Below are 15,262 nucleotides of genomic sequence, written 5' to 3' on the forward strand. Positions count from 1 at the left end.
TTTTAGATTTCTCTGGGTAACCAATAAAGTAACCACTTATTGTTCGAGAATATAATTTCTTTTCATGTGGATTATAAATTCTAGCCTCCGCTGGGCAGCCCCAAACATGCAGGTGTCTTAAACTAGGTTTCCTTCCAGTCCACAGTTCAAAAGGAGTCTTTGGAACAGCTTTACTAGGAATCCTGTTTAATAAATACACAACGGTACTAAGAGCATACATCCACAAAGTTTTGGGTAATGAGGAATTACTTATCATACTCCTAACCATATCCATAAGTGTCCGATTACGCCTTTCTGCAACCCCATTTTGTTGAGGTGTTCCTGGCATAGTATATTGTGCACATATGCCATGTTCCTCGAGGAACTTTGCAAATGGACCTGGACATTGTCCCGATTCGCTATATTTTCCATAAAATTCACCACCTCTATCTGACCTAATTATTTTCACTTTCCTATCTAATTGCCTTTCAACCTCATTGACGTACACTTTGAGGGCGTCCGTTGCTTGAGATTTTTCTTTCAGCAAGTAGATATATCCATAACGTGAAAAATCATCTATAAAAGTGATAAAATATTTTTCTCCAGCAAAAGATGGAACATCAAAAGGTCCGCAAATATCAGTGTGTATAATTTCAAGAAGCTGGGTGCTTCTTGTGACACCTTTCTTACTATGCTTGGTTTGTTTTCCCTTAATGCAATCCAAACATATATCAAGATCAGTAAAATCTAGATTCGGAAGAATCTCATTCTTTACTAATCTTTCTTTGGATATATGACCCAAACGCCTGTGCCACAAGTAAGCAAAACTTTCATTCAGTGAACTACGTTTAATTCCAACATTTTGATGTATAGCGAGAAGGGATTCAGAAAAAACAGTATCGAGTTTCAATTTATATAAACCATCAATAAGAACACCAGAACCATAAAAAACAACATTCTTATATAAATTGAAACATCCATGTCCAAACCTAAAATCAAATCCAGAAACATCAAGTCTTGAAAGAGAAATCAAATTCCTAGAAACTGAAGGAACATAAAGAGTCTGTAATAGATCAAGGTGATGTCCAGTCTCCAAGATCAAACGATAAGTCCCTATGCCTTCAATTGGAGCTTTCATACGATTTCCCATGAACAAGAAATCCTTATTTGGATTTGTAGTTTGGATCGTAAGAAATCCCTGCAACATAGTGGATACATGAGTAGTTGCACCAGAATCAAGCCACCAAATATTATTAGGAACTTCTACTAAATTTGATTTGAAACATACAAAAGCACTAAAAGGACCTTTCTTTTCGAACCAAGCTTTACGTTTCGGGCAATCTTTCTGATAGTGTCCTTCCTTTCTACAGAAACGACACACATCTGCCTTGAGTTCCTTATGAGCATCCTGTTGAACTTTAGCAGGTGCTTTCTTCTTCTTGAACTTGTTGGCCTTCACTTTAAGTCATTTACCAGCTCCTTGATCCATGAGGTTAATAGAATGACCTCCTTGTTTCTTAAAGTCTTGATTCCTCCTGAGTAAGCATACTGGACAATTCACTAACATTCCACTTATCCTTAATAGTGTTACAGTTAATTTGGAATGGTCCATACCCAGGAGGCAATGAGTTTAGAATAAACTGAACCAAGAAGGAGTCATCCACTTTCATCCCAAAAGTCCGGAGTCTTGCTGCAATATTAGTCATCTCGATGATGTGATTTTGCATACTACGCGACCCATCAAACTTCATGGTCATGAGTTCAGCCATTAGTGTACCAGCGAGAGACTTATCAGCAGAACGAAAACGTTCTTCCACAAACTTCAGGTATTCCCTGGCACTTTCTGTCTGTGGAATAGTACTCTTAATGTTGTTGGCAATAGTCATTCGCATAAACATAAGGCTCAATCTGTTAGAGCGTTCCCATGCTTTATGGAAAGACTTCTCATCCTCACTGCTCGTATCAGTAATAGCAGCAGGTTTTTCTTTCAGCAGAGCCAAGTAAAGATCCATCACACCTAAGTGGAACTGGACTTGTTCATGCCACTCAGAGAAGTTCAATCCGTTGAACACAGTAACAAATGAAGCAAGCGAATGAAGAGGAATAGCTGCAAAATATATATACATGCTCATAAACTAGAAAATAATGTGGATTCAGCAAAACAATAAAAGTATATCGTAATTCTCCTTTGGGTGATACTACGACATACTATCATAATTTAAATGCCATTTTTCATTTAACAGGCAATTAAATATTTTCAATCAAACATATACAACATCTTTGGATATACAATACATATTTGATTAAATAATATTAATTTACCTCATTATGTTCACTACTCATAGAATAATTGATTCACCTTTGGGCAAATCCTTAAGTTCTAGCAATTGTGAGAGTCAATTTATCCATTTATTTTCAGTAATTGGCATTTCATTAGTTTAATGGATAGATGAAAATTTTATGTATGCATGTTTTTCTTAAACATACTAGTTCGGCCACTTTGGTGACTAACAAACTATATTAACATAAATGCACAAATAAAATAAATATCATAACTTTCTATGCATGTGAATATTTTCAACATTCTAGCTTGACTACTTTGGTGACTAACAAACTATATGATCATCAGCACATGCATAATGTTAACATGAATATAATATATGTGTAAATATTAGACATTCTAGTTTGACCACTTTGGTGACTAACAAACTATATGCTTTAAACACATACATAAAATCTACATTAATAGCTTTATCAATAATGACCCAAATACTTTAAATAGCTCACAACAAAGTTACTTTATGACCCAAGAAAATTAATTATTCATTCTGGAAGAACCTAAAGTCGGTCTTCACTACTAATTATGAACTGGAATTGATGAAGCTAAATTTAATGGTCAAAAATGTAGTGGGATTAAACCAACTTTCAATATGATGGCAGCTTTAAACATTATTCTCTTTTGAAGACCAAAAATAGATACGGAGGCGGTGAACAGACCCAATGAATTTACATAGATATGCCATAGTGAGAAAACAAAGCTAGTTTATTTCACATGAAACCAGAGAGGTATTGATCGCTTTTCCCAATAAAATTGCTATCCATTACTGATGCTTGTTAATAAACAGAAGACTCCACATGCACCGATTAAGCTGATGCGGAATTATGTGAAGTTCCGATTTTATAAGAAAACATCGTAACAGAAACACAATTAAAATGTGTAAAACTCTTTTGACGAAGATTATCGGTTCAAGTAATTCAGGCTCTGATGCCACATGTAAGATTAACTTAATTCACACAGGATCTTGAACACAATAATCTTACATGGAGAGAACACCAAAAACATACCTGATGTGGAAGACATTATTACGAAAGCGGAAGCGTTGTTTCTAAAAATTGGTTTCTTCCTTCTTGCCCTAGCCTTACGTTACTACAGCCGTCAATGATGGAAAAAAGTATATAGAATAAGTGGTAACCTTAATGGGTGGAGGGAGGACCAATTTTATAGGGGTTGAGACTTAATCCGGTACGTCCATCAAGTAACCGATCTAACGGACGAGATTTATTCTTCATTAAATATTAGTTATGGGCCTTACATTAATTGGGTCACACATAAGAATAATAAAAATTCTTACATTACATTCTAAACTCATGATTCTAAAAACTTTAATGTTCGAATTCATCAAATTCAAATCCTATATTTGCTACTAATTACCTTTGATGAAGATATACTTTCATAAGATGTCATTCATCTTTTTGTAATTAAAAAAAAAAAAACCACAAATATAAATTTAAGTAACTCTTTTTTAAAAGAAGAGCAGTATGTGTGTATATATATAAAGTAACATAAAGTTTAAACCCCGTTCTAGATATGGACTGAAAATTTGGATAATGGAAGTCACAAGAAAAGCATATTATTACGACATTCTTCCTTTGCGTGGATGAGATCCACATCAATGCCTTGCCCCTTACTTTCATTCTTTCTGTTGAAATTTCTCAACGTAACAATTTGTATATCTTAGTACTTCTACTAACTATGATGCCTTTACGCGTTTCTTTCGCACCAATCAATATTATCAGGTAGTTGATTAAGCTTATAAGATGGTTAAATTAATATGCAAGTGTCTTTTGCGTATTTACGTATTTGGTAATTATTAAAATTGCTTATTAATTAAATGTTTATAAGTTAAAATCAGACAATAGGTGAGTTGAACTGAATTTGATGGGTTAAAATAGGCTACGTGCATGAATGAATTGGTCATTAACTTGCGTAAAGTTATTTGGGTTGAATCAAAATAGGCTAGATATTATTGAGTCATACCTTAACCCGGCCAACTCTTACCAAGTTTTAATTTATTTATTTGTTTTCATATATTTTGCTTAATTAAACTAATAAAACTTTTAATATTTTCATGGGTAGCCAACAACAGCCCAACTTTTAAATGGACAGAATTAGGCGGGTCAAAATGGACTGAGTTAATAAATGAGCGGGTTAACTTTAGGGTAGCTTACATAAATAGCTATAGTTTCTAGGCTACTAGCCAATCGTAGCTACTATTTTCTTAATTACAATTCGTAGCTACTTTTTAGCTATTTCGCATGTATTTATGTGTATTCAAATATACAGTTCCAAAATAAAGTCAGCCAATACAACTATGTTTTACTTGTTTCGCGTGTATTCGGGTATATTCAAATACACAGTTTCTCCTTCAAAAAATAGAAATACAAGCGAATACAAAAAATACACTGTATGCACACTAAAAATGAAGAATACAATCAAATCCGGTCAAATCTTTGGCGAAAATAAAAAATAAATTGTATTTAAAAATGGAGAATACAATCAAATCAGGTCCTATCTTGGCGAAATACAAAATACACTGTCTTTACATTCAAAAAATGGAGGATACACTTAAATCCATTTAAGAATCCACTGTATTTAGTTGAAAATAATTGTATAGAAACAACAAAAATACAGTTAAATGCACGTGATGAAGGGTGTACACTTCTACAGTTAGCTAGAAGTACACAAAAATGTATTTATTTGAAATACAGAGATGACAGAGGGGTACAAAGCATGACTATATGCAAGTCCCAGAACTTTGACGAGAGGTGGCTAACTACATAAATACAAACTGGCTAACTACATAAATACAAACATCGCTATGGATTTGAGTGTAAATACAGTAGGATTTATTTCAGTTCCAGTAAAATCTTCGACTGTTTTTGTTTTTAGTGTCGTCCTGGTGTCTCAGATCTAGCAGTGTGGAGGGAGAGGGAGTAGGAGAACAGATCTGGCCAGAACGGAGAAAATAGACGACGAAGAGATCTGGTCGGAACAGAGAGAACAAATCTGGTCGGCAACAGTGGCGTTTCTCAAATCTAGATGTAACGACCCGTTTGGTCGTTTTGAGCTTTTGACTTGTTTTCCCCAAAATACCCTTAAAATGGTATTTTTGACTTGTGGGAATAGGTGGCACAGTTATTTAATTGGCGGGTAATTTTTTTGGATTTATTTAATGTATGTGAATATTTGATTGACAGGGATTTTACTTGCGCGCATATAAGGTATAAGTTGGTGAATAATGTAATTGACTAAGTGGGTCAAGACTACGTTTTATACATATTGGTTGAGTAAAAATAAAAGTTATTTTGGATAATTAATTTAGTTGATGGCAAGTGGGCCAAGTCCACCTTTCATTTAATACCCTATGTTATAAGGCCCATGTGTATGAATGAATTAAAAATAGTAGGGTTGACATCCGGGAGTCATAGCAACAACATCAAAAAAAAAAATTACTAAGACTAGAGACAGCGTCGCAGGGGCGGAACGAAAATGACTGAGAGAAGGGCGACGTGTACTGCTTCAGGTGAGAAGTTTCATTTAAGCTCTAATGTTTGATTTATATAGTTAGTGCTATGAGAAATGCCTCTTGTTTTTAAGTATTAAAGTATTCTGTTTTGGTGGAAAAGAATTCATCTCCAACTTACATTTATCATAATGGGTTGGTGCTTAGTCCTTGTAATACTAAGGGACAAGAATTAGTGGATTCCATCATTTAGTAATGATGACACCGTGATTACAGAGGGGTGCATTTAAACCAAAGCCATGACCATTGATTTTAGAGAATTAGGGATAAATTCTTACGTGAGGTACTATTTGTGTCACTGTCCAGCTTTCAAATTTTGTTTCTTTTTCTTTTTGACACTGCCATCTACCCATACGTACTACAATTACCAATCGGGAATAAGATCATGGAAATAATGAGCCTATATAAGTACTAGTGAAACTTTCTCTTTGGGGTTATTACTCTTAAATTTGCAATATTGGAGATTTGAAGAGTGAGATTTAATCTTAAGTTACAGTTTTGGTTAATTGACGGGTTAACTAATTAATTGGTAGCAAGATCGAAATTTGTTTATAAATTTGGGTCTTGAATAGAAGTAAGGCTGTGAGTATTGATTCTTCTTGATTCTAATTTCCTAATCCGGATATGACTTGACTCTCATTACATCGAGGCACAAAAGAAGGGCAAGACTAAAGTTTGACTGTTGGAGATTTGTTGTTCGGCTTTCCAGGTAGGTTACAGTTTACCTTATGGTGAGACTTCGATTAGTGAAGCGTATGTTTAGATGATATTGTCGGAGAACGCATGTAAGCCTTCGGGTACAAAGTTGGGATGGATATTGTCTTAGGTTGGGCCTTGTTGTATGATTTGGGGGCTAGCCACCCTGTTGCGTTGCTGACTCATCTTGATATATTTACTTGTTGGCTCGTTGACACGTTGAGGCATTGGTAATTGTGACTAGTGATATATCATGGCCATGTTATTGCGGTACTTTACTTGATTGATACTGAGATAAGAATGGTGAGTACATTGTGGCTTATTGTGTAGCCTTACTGCTGATATCACTTGTATGCCATGTGTGGTACTGTTTCGGATTGAATTGGTTGTTGATATTACATTTCATCATATTCATACGCATTTCCATGATACATTGACCTATGCATGGTTATGGCACCAATGATGATATGTGAGAGAGTGTAGCCTCCGAGGTCTTTGCCGGAGAGCGTAAAAGAGAGATGAGTGTTTCTTGCCGGGAACGATGGAGTGTCTGATGCCCAAGGTCTTTGCCGGGATCGTGAGAGTGTGCTCGTGATCTGAGGTCATATTCCGGAGCGAGTGGTACATGGACTTCGCGGGTTCCCCATGGGTCATGATCGCCGAGACGTGGAGTTACTCCGCCCGGGACACGTTGTACAAAGCTGCATATGCATTGCATTCATCCTACATACATTATTGCATTGCATTGTATCTTGGTTCCTATTGATTGTTGTGACACTACTGTGATATACTGATTCAGATTTTATATACTGAGACTTGGCACAGTTGGGTTTAGATGCTATAACATAGGAGATGACTTGTTCTGTGAATATGGATTCGTGTTGACTTGTACTTGTTGGTTTACGTGTTTATCTTACTTTATTGTCTTTATATACGTTAGCTAGTCTTAGTCGGCCTATGATACCTACCAGTACTTGTTGTTTGTACTGACCTGCACTTGCTGCATTCTTTTATGAATGCAGACTACCAGATGAGATCGACTTCTACTCCTCCTGGATGATATTCGAGAATTTCTGATTCGAGTCCTTCAGGGTGAGCATGAGGATGTTCGCTGCCCGAAGAATCTTTCTATCATTATGTCTTTATTTCCATTATGAGACATGATCTTTGAGACTACTATGTATTATTATGATTCAGAATTGTAGTATTTAGTTAGATGCTCTTGTATGACCAGACCAGATACTAGGGTGGATTTCATTTACTTTTGTATTTTCTTATTTATATTATATTTGTGAGACTTACGCTATTTACTTCTTCCGCTATTTTCTCTTATTTGTGAATGTTGAGTTAAGGGTTCACCTATCGAGTTGGGAAAGGTAGGTGCCCATACGACTTAGTGAAATTAGGTCGTGACACTAGTGGTGTCTCCCATCTGGCGTTGTCAAGGGAGAAGAGAGGAGAGAGTGAAAAGAGAGAGGCGGAGATGGGAATACCATGCATCCGGGAAAAGGTAAAGCAAATGAATTTGAGCTTTTGGATGGGTGAATACAATATAGCTGCGAACAGTAAATTGAATACACAATAGAGTTACTGATTGTAATTTATTTAAAGTGTAGTTATTATATTTAATTATAGTTAGCTAGAATTCATGAACTAATTTTGACACCCTTGTTTATGATCAAACCTTTTACAATTTTATACCTAATATTTTTATAATTTTCAAAATACTCTTCCTAAAAATATAACTTTTACTTCCACAATTCATTTTTTAGGTGAAAGTGTTTTTTTTTTTTTTTTGTGGTAAATAACTCTTAAGGACATTTCAACCATTGAATTAGAAAAAGTGTTTATTAATTAACTCTTTTTTACCGAACACACACTAATAACTTATTATTCAGTAACTGTTTATTTGTAATATTTAATTTTAACACCTAATTTTTTTTTTGCAACATTTAATACTTATTATCAACTACTTTTAATCAGCTTATTCAAATGAGCTCCATATTTACAATTTTTTTGTCCACCTCATCAGATGCCAAACATTTGCACAATGAAGGAGATCTTTTTAAGTGATTTTTCTAGTAGTTTACAACTCATAGCAAGGTGAAATACAATCACCTTAGAGCATTGTAGATAGCCTTAGTGCACATATCGTTCTGGAAAGTAAGCACTATCACTAACCCAAGTGTCATACTTAGCAAGTAAGAAGAAGTGTTCAAATTGAATTGAAATTTAAAATAAATTTACACTTATCTTAAAAGTTTGGCCTTCTGATAGATCAACTTCAAGCGTGCCTAATCATATCAAATTTATTTTAAGTTTAAATTCTACATACTGAGGATATAATTTTTTTTAATATGTTAAAATTACTTATAAGGTAATTATAGGTGATCTCTGCCATAACTATTAATCGGTAACTTGACAAAAGTGGTTACTAAAATGATGTACCACATATCATTTTCTTTACGGAAAAGGTTCAAAAATACCCCTAACGTATGGGAAATGGCTCACAAATACCCTCCATCCATCTATTGGTCCAAAAATACCCCTCCATCCACCTATTTGGTCCAAAAATACCCCCAACCTATTTTTTTGGCTCAAGAATACCCTTCAAACTAACACCCTAATTTTGATGGTATTTTTTCAATTTTAAAATGCCACGTGGCTTGTTTTGATTGGACACATATATTTTTTTTTTTTGCATTTCGTGAATAAAAAAACGAAATAGGAAATTATAATTATTTTTTTTGCATTTCGTGTATTAAAAAACGAAATAGGATAAAAAAAATTAATTTCGTTCATATAAAAACGAAATTGGAAAATATATATATATATATATTTGCATTTCGTTGGTATATCTACGAAATAGTAAAAAAAAAATTGTATTTCGTTTATTAAAAAACGAAATATGAAAATAATTTTTTTTGTATTTTTGTATTTCGTTTATATAAAAAAAAGGAAAATAATTTTATTTTCATTTCGTTTATATAAAAACGAAATGAAAATAAAATTATTTTCCTATTTTTTTATATAAACGAAATACAAAAAAAATTATTTTCATAATTAGTTTTTTAATAAATGAAATACAAAAAAAAAATTACTATTTCGTAGATATACCAACGAAATGCAAAATATATATATATATATATATATATATATATTTCAATTTCATTTTTATATGAACGAAATTAAAAAAAAAATTATCCTATTTCGTTTTTTAATACACGAAATGCAAAAAATAAATAAATTATAATTTCCTATTTCGTTTTTTTATTCACGAAATGCAAAAAAAAAAAAAAAAAAAACATATTTCGTTGATTAATTCACGAAATGCAAAAAAAAAATATATATGTGTCCAATCAAAACAAGTCACGTGGCATTTTAAAATTGAAAAAATACCATCAAAATTAGGGTGTTAGTTTAAGGGGTATTCTTGAGCCAAAAAAATAGGTTGGGGGTATTTTTGGACCAAATAGGTGGATGGAGGGGTATTTTTGGACCAATAGATGGGAGGGTATTTATGAGCCATTTCCCATACGTTAGGGGTATTTTTGGACCTTTTCCATTTTCTTTATAGTACTGTATATGTGTAGCTTAAATTCATTATCTACGTAGTTGTTTGTTAAGCATTAACCGCTCTGATAAGACTATACATAGAGTTCTTTGAGGACGTATGGACTAACTTATTAGCATATGGTTAGGCTTCCATTAGTGGACCTGAAATTTGTGTGGTTTCAATCCAATTCTCTGATAATTTTGGTAGTGATTCTAAATGTAGGGGGGGGGGGGGGGTGCGAGGGGGAGGGGGGGGGGGGAAGAGGAAACTAAGGTCACATTTGAACACCAATTTTGGAGAAAAAGTTATATGTGGTACTAATTTTTGAAATATGTTTTTGGAGCTTATAGCTTACTTTTCACTAGGTTAATTAAGAAGCTTTCAATTCTTTTTCAAAACGATAAACAACGGTAATTTTTACTTAGAACGTTTTTTATTTTAGAACTTATATTTTGGTTTCCCCAGACCAATTAACAATATGTCCCAAATGATCTTTACGAAAGTAGGTTCTTATAAAATTAACACAAATGATCTGTACAAACATTTGATGGCTAGAAAAAAAATATACAACTTTAATTTTTACTAAATTTACTGTTTAGAATGATTCCAAAAAACTAGCTCCATAGAAACTCAACACGAAACCAAATAAATGGTCCACTTTAGATTGTTTGTGGTGTCCAAGAAGAACGCTATTTAATTTATGAAAATCAAATTTTGTCTTTAATCAAAATACGGCTGGTTTTGATTCGCAGAAAATGTTTTAGCAAAAAGGATTTGGTGAATCTGCTAACTTAGAGAGCCTAATTAGTTAGGTGACTTGCCAAAAGTTGCATTATAAGACCCACATATTCTACAATTAGCCAATTACTATTTCTTTTTCTTAATCAAAGAAGCCACATAGTTAGCCTGTAACATGTTATTAGGTGTTAGGCCGGTAGTTGGACTTTTTCCAACTCGATTTTCTATCCATTAATTAAGTTTCTAGGTTTTTCTGTGTGTAAGAAGTCACCAAGAAACTTAAATATTTGGTGAAACACTGAAACCACGATGCTTTTTTTAGTGTTGACTTCTTATTGTAATAACAATTTGGTTTAGACAGTGTTCTTATTTGATAGGCTCATGAATAGTTTCCTATCTATAGCAATTATCATTCTCGACATTGATAATTCGCCGATGACCTCAATTGTTATAGATGAATGATTTTCGATTATTATGTTAGTTTAAACGGAAATTCAGCAACCAACATAAAAAGGGTACTACCAAAAGTGCATTTTTTTTCTATTCGAAGCAAGCGACTAATATCTCACGATGTTAGTCAAGTTGACTTATTTTGACTCTAGAAAAACGAAATGTGACAAGTATTTAATTAAGACGGAGGGAGTCCTTTTTAAAAAAAAAAAAAAAAAAAGTCTGTTTGTTGTTAACTAACATATGTGGAGAAGTAATATAATATGCCAGTAAGGGCTTGTATATAGCATATGAGCTCGTTGGCAGATTTTTCGTTCTTGTTTTCGTTTAGGTAGTGGATAATTAATACTCCAAACAAGAGTAAGTGACTATAACCACTACTAATGCTAATTGCTTCATATACATTATACATATATAATAATATAATTCTTGTTGATCAATAAACTAAGTATATTGTTGAGCGTAGAAAAACGTGCAAAAATACAGAAAATGGAGAGGCTGCTAAGGCATTATGGAGGTCAATGTTAAAAACTAAACTTTCTCTAACCTCCATTTGGTTTCAAACTGAGAAGTGGGACTTGACCAACTTTATAGTTTACCAAGACTCGACAAAGTCTGCCAATTAAAATACTAGTTCCTATAATTATATGACCAATTCATCATTGACTCATTGTTTATCACATGATATTGTGGCTAATGTAGAGGCAAGATCAATGACTTGACTGAAGTTTTGCTCCTAGCCTTCATTGACTGCTCGTAATTTGAATTATAATATTATCACAAATTTGAAATCGTAATAGTTTCAAATAATGACAATATGCTTAGATAATATTCAAAATACTTAACGTTAGAAAATTGCATGTGCGCCGTCACCATGTCTTTGGATGGAGATTTTTCCTTCAAAGAACAAGAGAATTTCCAAATTGCTAAATACCGTAGCAATCAATGAATTTGTTATAATTATTGTTACTGTTAAAATTAGAAGCACCCATTTAACTTCATAGAAAAAACGAAGAACCCTCATAGATGAAATGCGCGCATATATAAAAAAAGTAAAAAGTAAAAACATAGTAGGTGAAATGCCCCAAATTGAAAATAATTTGTTCTTTTCGTCTTTCCTCGCACTTTTCCATCGGAACAAGTGCACAAATATCTGATTTGCTAAGTTATAACCCAAGCTCATAACAAGTTTAGCCGTATCAACTTCATACCCATGTACTGGAATTAAAGAAACTGGCGTATGAAATTTGACATATTACTCGTGAGTCGTGGAAGCAAACTTCAGACTCTCTGAAGTTTGACTTGGTTGTCCAAACATTAGACTTTTTTGTCTAAATCTTGGCTTGACACACACACATTACAGTGTGCGTGCGTGGAACTTTGATAATTTATTCATTTTATTTCACTTATGATACCTCAATTTAATTTATTCCTATTCTGCTTGAAATTAATTTATTCAGCAACTTCATATCACTCATGGTATCTTATCCATTTCATCCATCCTTGGTACTTCAACTTAATTTATTCTTTTTTTGTCCTAAATTAGCCTAAATTAAATAAGAATAGATGAGGATTTACTATATAATAATTGAAATATTGAGAGTGAAAAGAGCGTTACATATGCCGGTAAACCCGTTAAGCGCAATGGACTCTCTATCCACTACCCGTTAAAATTTTGAAAAAGAAGGCGGAGACGGCGGCGGAGAAGAAGCGACGGAAGATGATTTTGTCTGAAGTTTGAAGTTTGTTTTGCTAAGGAAAATATTTTTCAAAATTTTTTACCAATCAAACATGAAAAAAAATTAGAGTCATTTGCACTTTTGTCCCTATTTTGTGTTGTTCTTTAATTTTTTCCCCTCATAATAGCGAGACATAAGTTTATATTTTCGTATCATATTATTTCACAAGTTATACACATCGCTCTTAAAGAACTTATGTCAACATAAGTTTGATTGCTAAGGACAAAAATTAAAAACCAACCCATTTGAAGGCAAACCGTGCAATTTCTTCAAACATTTTCTGCCGTTGGGCATATAGGCTGCCTCGCAAATTTACCTCCTTGCGGTGAGAGCTCAAGGAAAGCAAAATTTCTCGTGCGTTAAAACCTAGTTAATTAGCCCAGTAGCAAGTTTGGCTCACTCTTTGATCAACAGTGCAATTGGCTCAATAAATAGAAATGGGCCCGCAACCAAATCCAGAGTATCTGTTTAATTCTGGGCTATTAGCATGAAGCATAGTCTGGACTCTGGACTGAACGGACTGATAATTTGACGCTTGTTTTCAATTAAGTGTAGAGTTTTTTTTTTTTTTTTTTTAAGCAAACACGCTTATAGAAAATTGTTTCAAAATTTTTGCACAAATTGAAAAGCTTTTTCTCTAATGAGGTTTGGTTGAAAAAAGTGACGATAGAATTTACATAATAATCTGTATATAAAACGTTAAAGCTTTCAGTTTTTAAATTTTCCGTCCCAAGTCCCAATTTGTTTTACCCCGTTCTTGTAAAATCTACTAAGACCCCGTTTGGACATGGTTTCAAATCATGTTTGGACATACAATTTGAATATTTTAAGTTGTATTTTCTCTTATAGACATAAAAATCCTACAAATTATGAAAACTATCAAAACATTCTCAATTCTTATACAATCTTACCAAATGAGCAAATCATAGTTTATAACAAAATTAGTACATTACTAGAAGGCTTTTCTAAAAAATGCAACATCAATTAATCAAATTTTACTTCAATAAAATCGAAAATCTAACATGAATAGTAATGTAACTACTATTTAATATAATCTTCCCACATAAATTAAAGATTGGTAGACATAAATAAACGTTAGTGGAAGGTAATGAAAATGGTAAATGATTGATGGGGGTAATTGTTAAAAATATTTACCAACTTATGAATTTTTTTTACAAAATATTAACTTATGGGTTAAATTTTATATTTAAAAATGTTAAAATCATGATTTTAAACTAAGCTTTTTTGAATAATTTGGGTTCAAATCATAACTTCAAATCAGGTTTCAAATCACGATCATGATTTGAATGCCAAACGCTTATTTGAAATCACGGTTTCAATTTAGATGGCCAAACGCCTACTAAGTCTCAGTTAATCTTGAAGGACTACAACTTTTTTTAAGTTGTCCCTATCCGGTAGCACGATAAACTACATAGCCAAAGAGAAAAAAGAAAAGAAAAAGGAAATAAAGAAGAAAGTGACTTTATTTCACAGCTACCCTAATTATCGTCAAGCCAATTGGAAAATGACATTATTTCTACTCTATTATCTCAAAAGTTTACTTTTTCGGTTAATCATTTCTGTGGTACCAAGTTAATAATTGCACAACTGGGCACTCTATGATTTTTGCTCTTTAAAGAAAAATATTAGGATGTACGTTTGGTTGAAACAAACTGAGGAGTTTAAAAAAAAAAAAAAAAAAAAAAAAAACAGACAGAACGTGTACGCATCAAGATATTTTTCTTTGACTCCTTTTTCTTTCTCTAAAGTTCCCTTTTCCGTTTGCAAAGCTGTTTGAATACCTAATTCAAATATGTTTTTCCATTGTTATTCAATATCAAGATCTACAGATTTGATAAACATTAACAAAGAAAAATCATGTAACAAGCTAACAAAAAAATCGTGTTACTGAAATAGCATAGAGTTGCAACTATTTGGTCGTGGCCCATTTTGTGTTAAGATATTGTAAAACTTACTCAAATAGCGACCTTTTATTACCTTCTAACTGGACATAGAGCCTGTTTGAATGGGCTTAAAAATAGATAAGCTAAGTCAAACGGATCAAATTATTTTTTTGGGCTTATTTTAGCACAAAATGGCTTATAAGCTGGTCAGTCAAACACTCAAAAAAACTGAAAATAGCTTATAAGCCAATCCAAACGGGCTCATAACTACAAATTGCAATATTACCCAACGTAGTTGATTTTTTGACAAAACCCGTGTATTTCTGTTATTTTGAA

The 15,262-nt window shown here is 33.0% G+C and overlaps 1 protein-coding gene across 1 annotated transcript; it reads right to left on the reverse strand.

Moving 5' to 3' along the window:
- Window positions 1-934: 934 nt before the first annotated feature.
- Window positions 935-2,417, reverse strand: LOC132600218 (uncharacterized). Its single transcript, XM_060313307.1, has 2 exons — window positions 1,285-2,417; window positions 935-1,177 (listed from the first exon to the last, which is right to left on the reverse strand). The coding sequence occupies exon 1, from the start codon at window positions 2,109-2,111 to the stop codon at window positions 1,497-1,499; it is 615 nt and encodes a 204-aa protein (XP_060169290.1). The 5' UTR covers window positions 2,112-2,417; the 3' UTR covers window positions 935-1,177; window positions 1,285-1,496.
- Between the last annotated feature and the right edge of the window lie 12,845 nt (window positions 2,418-15,262).

This window comes from Lycium barbarum, chromosome 6, assembly GCF_019175385.1.
Source record: "Lycium barbarum isolate Lr01 chromosome 6, ASM1917538v2, whole genome shotgun sequence".
Classification (NCBI taxonomy): domain Eukaryota; kingdom Viridiplantae; phylum Streptophyta; class Magnoliopsida; order Solanales; family Solanaceae; genus Lycium; species Lycium barbarum.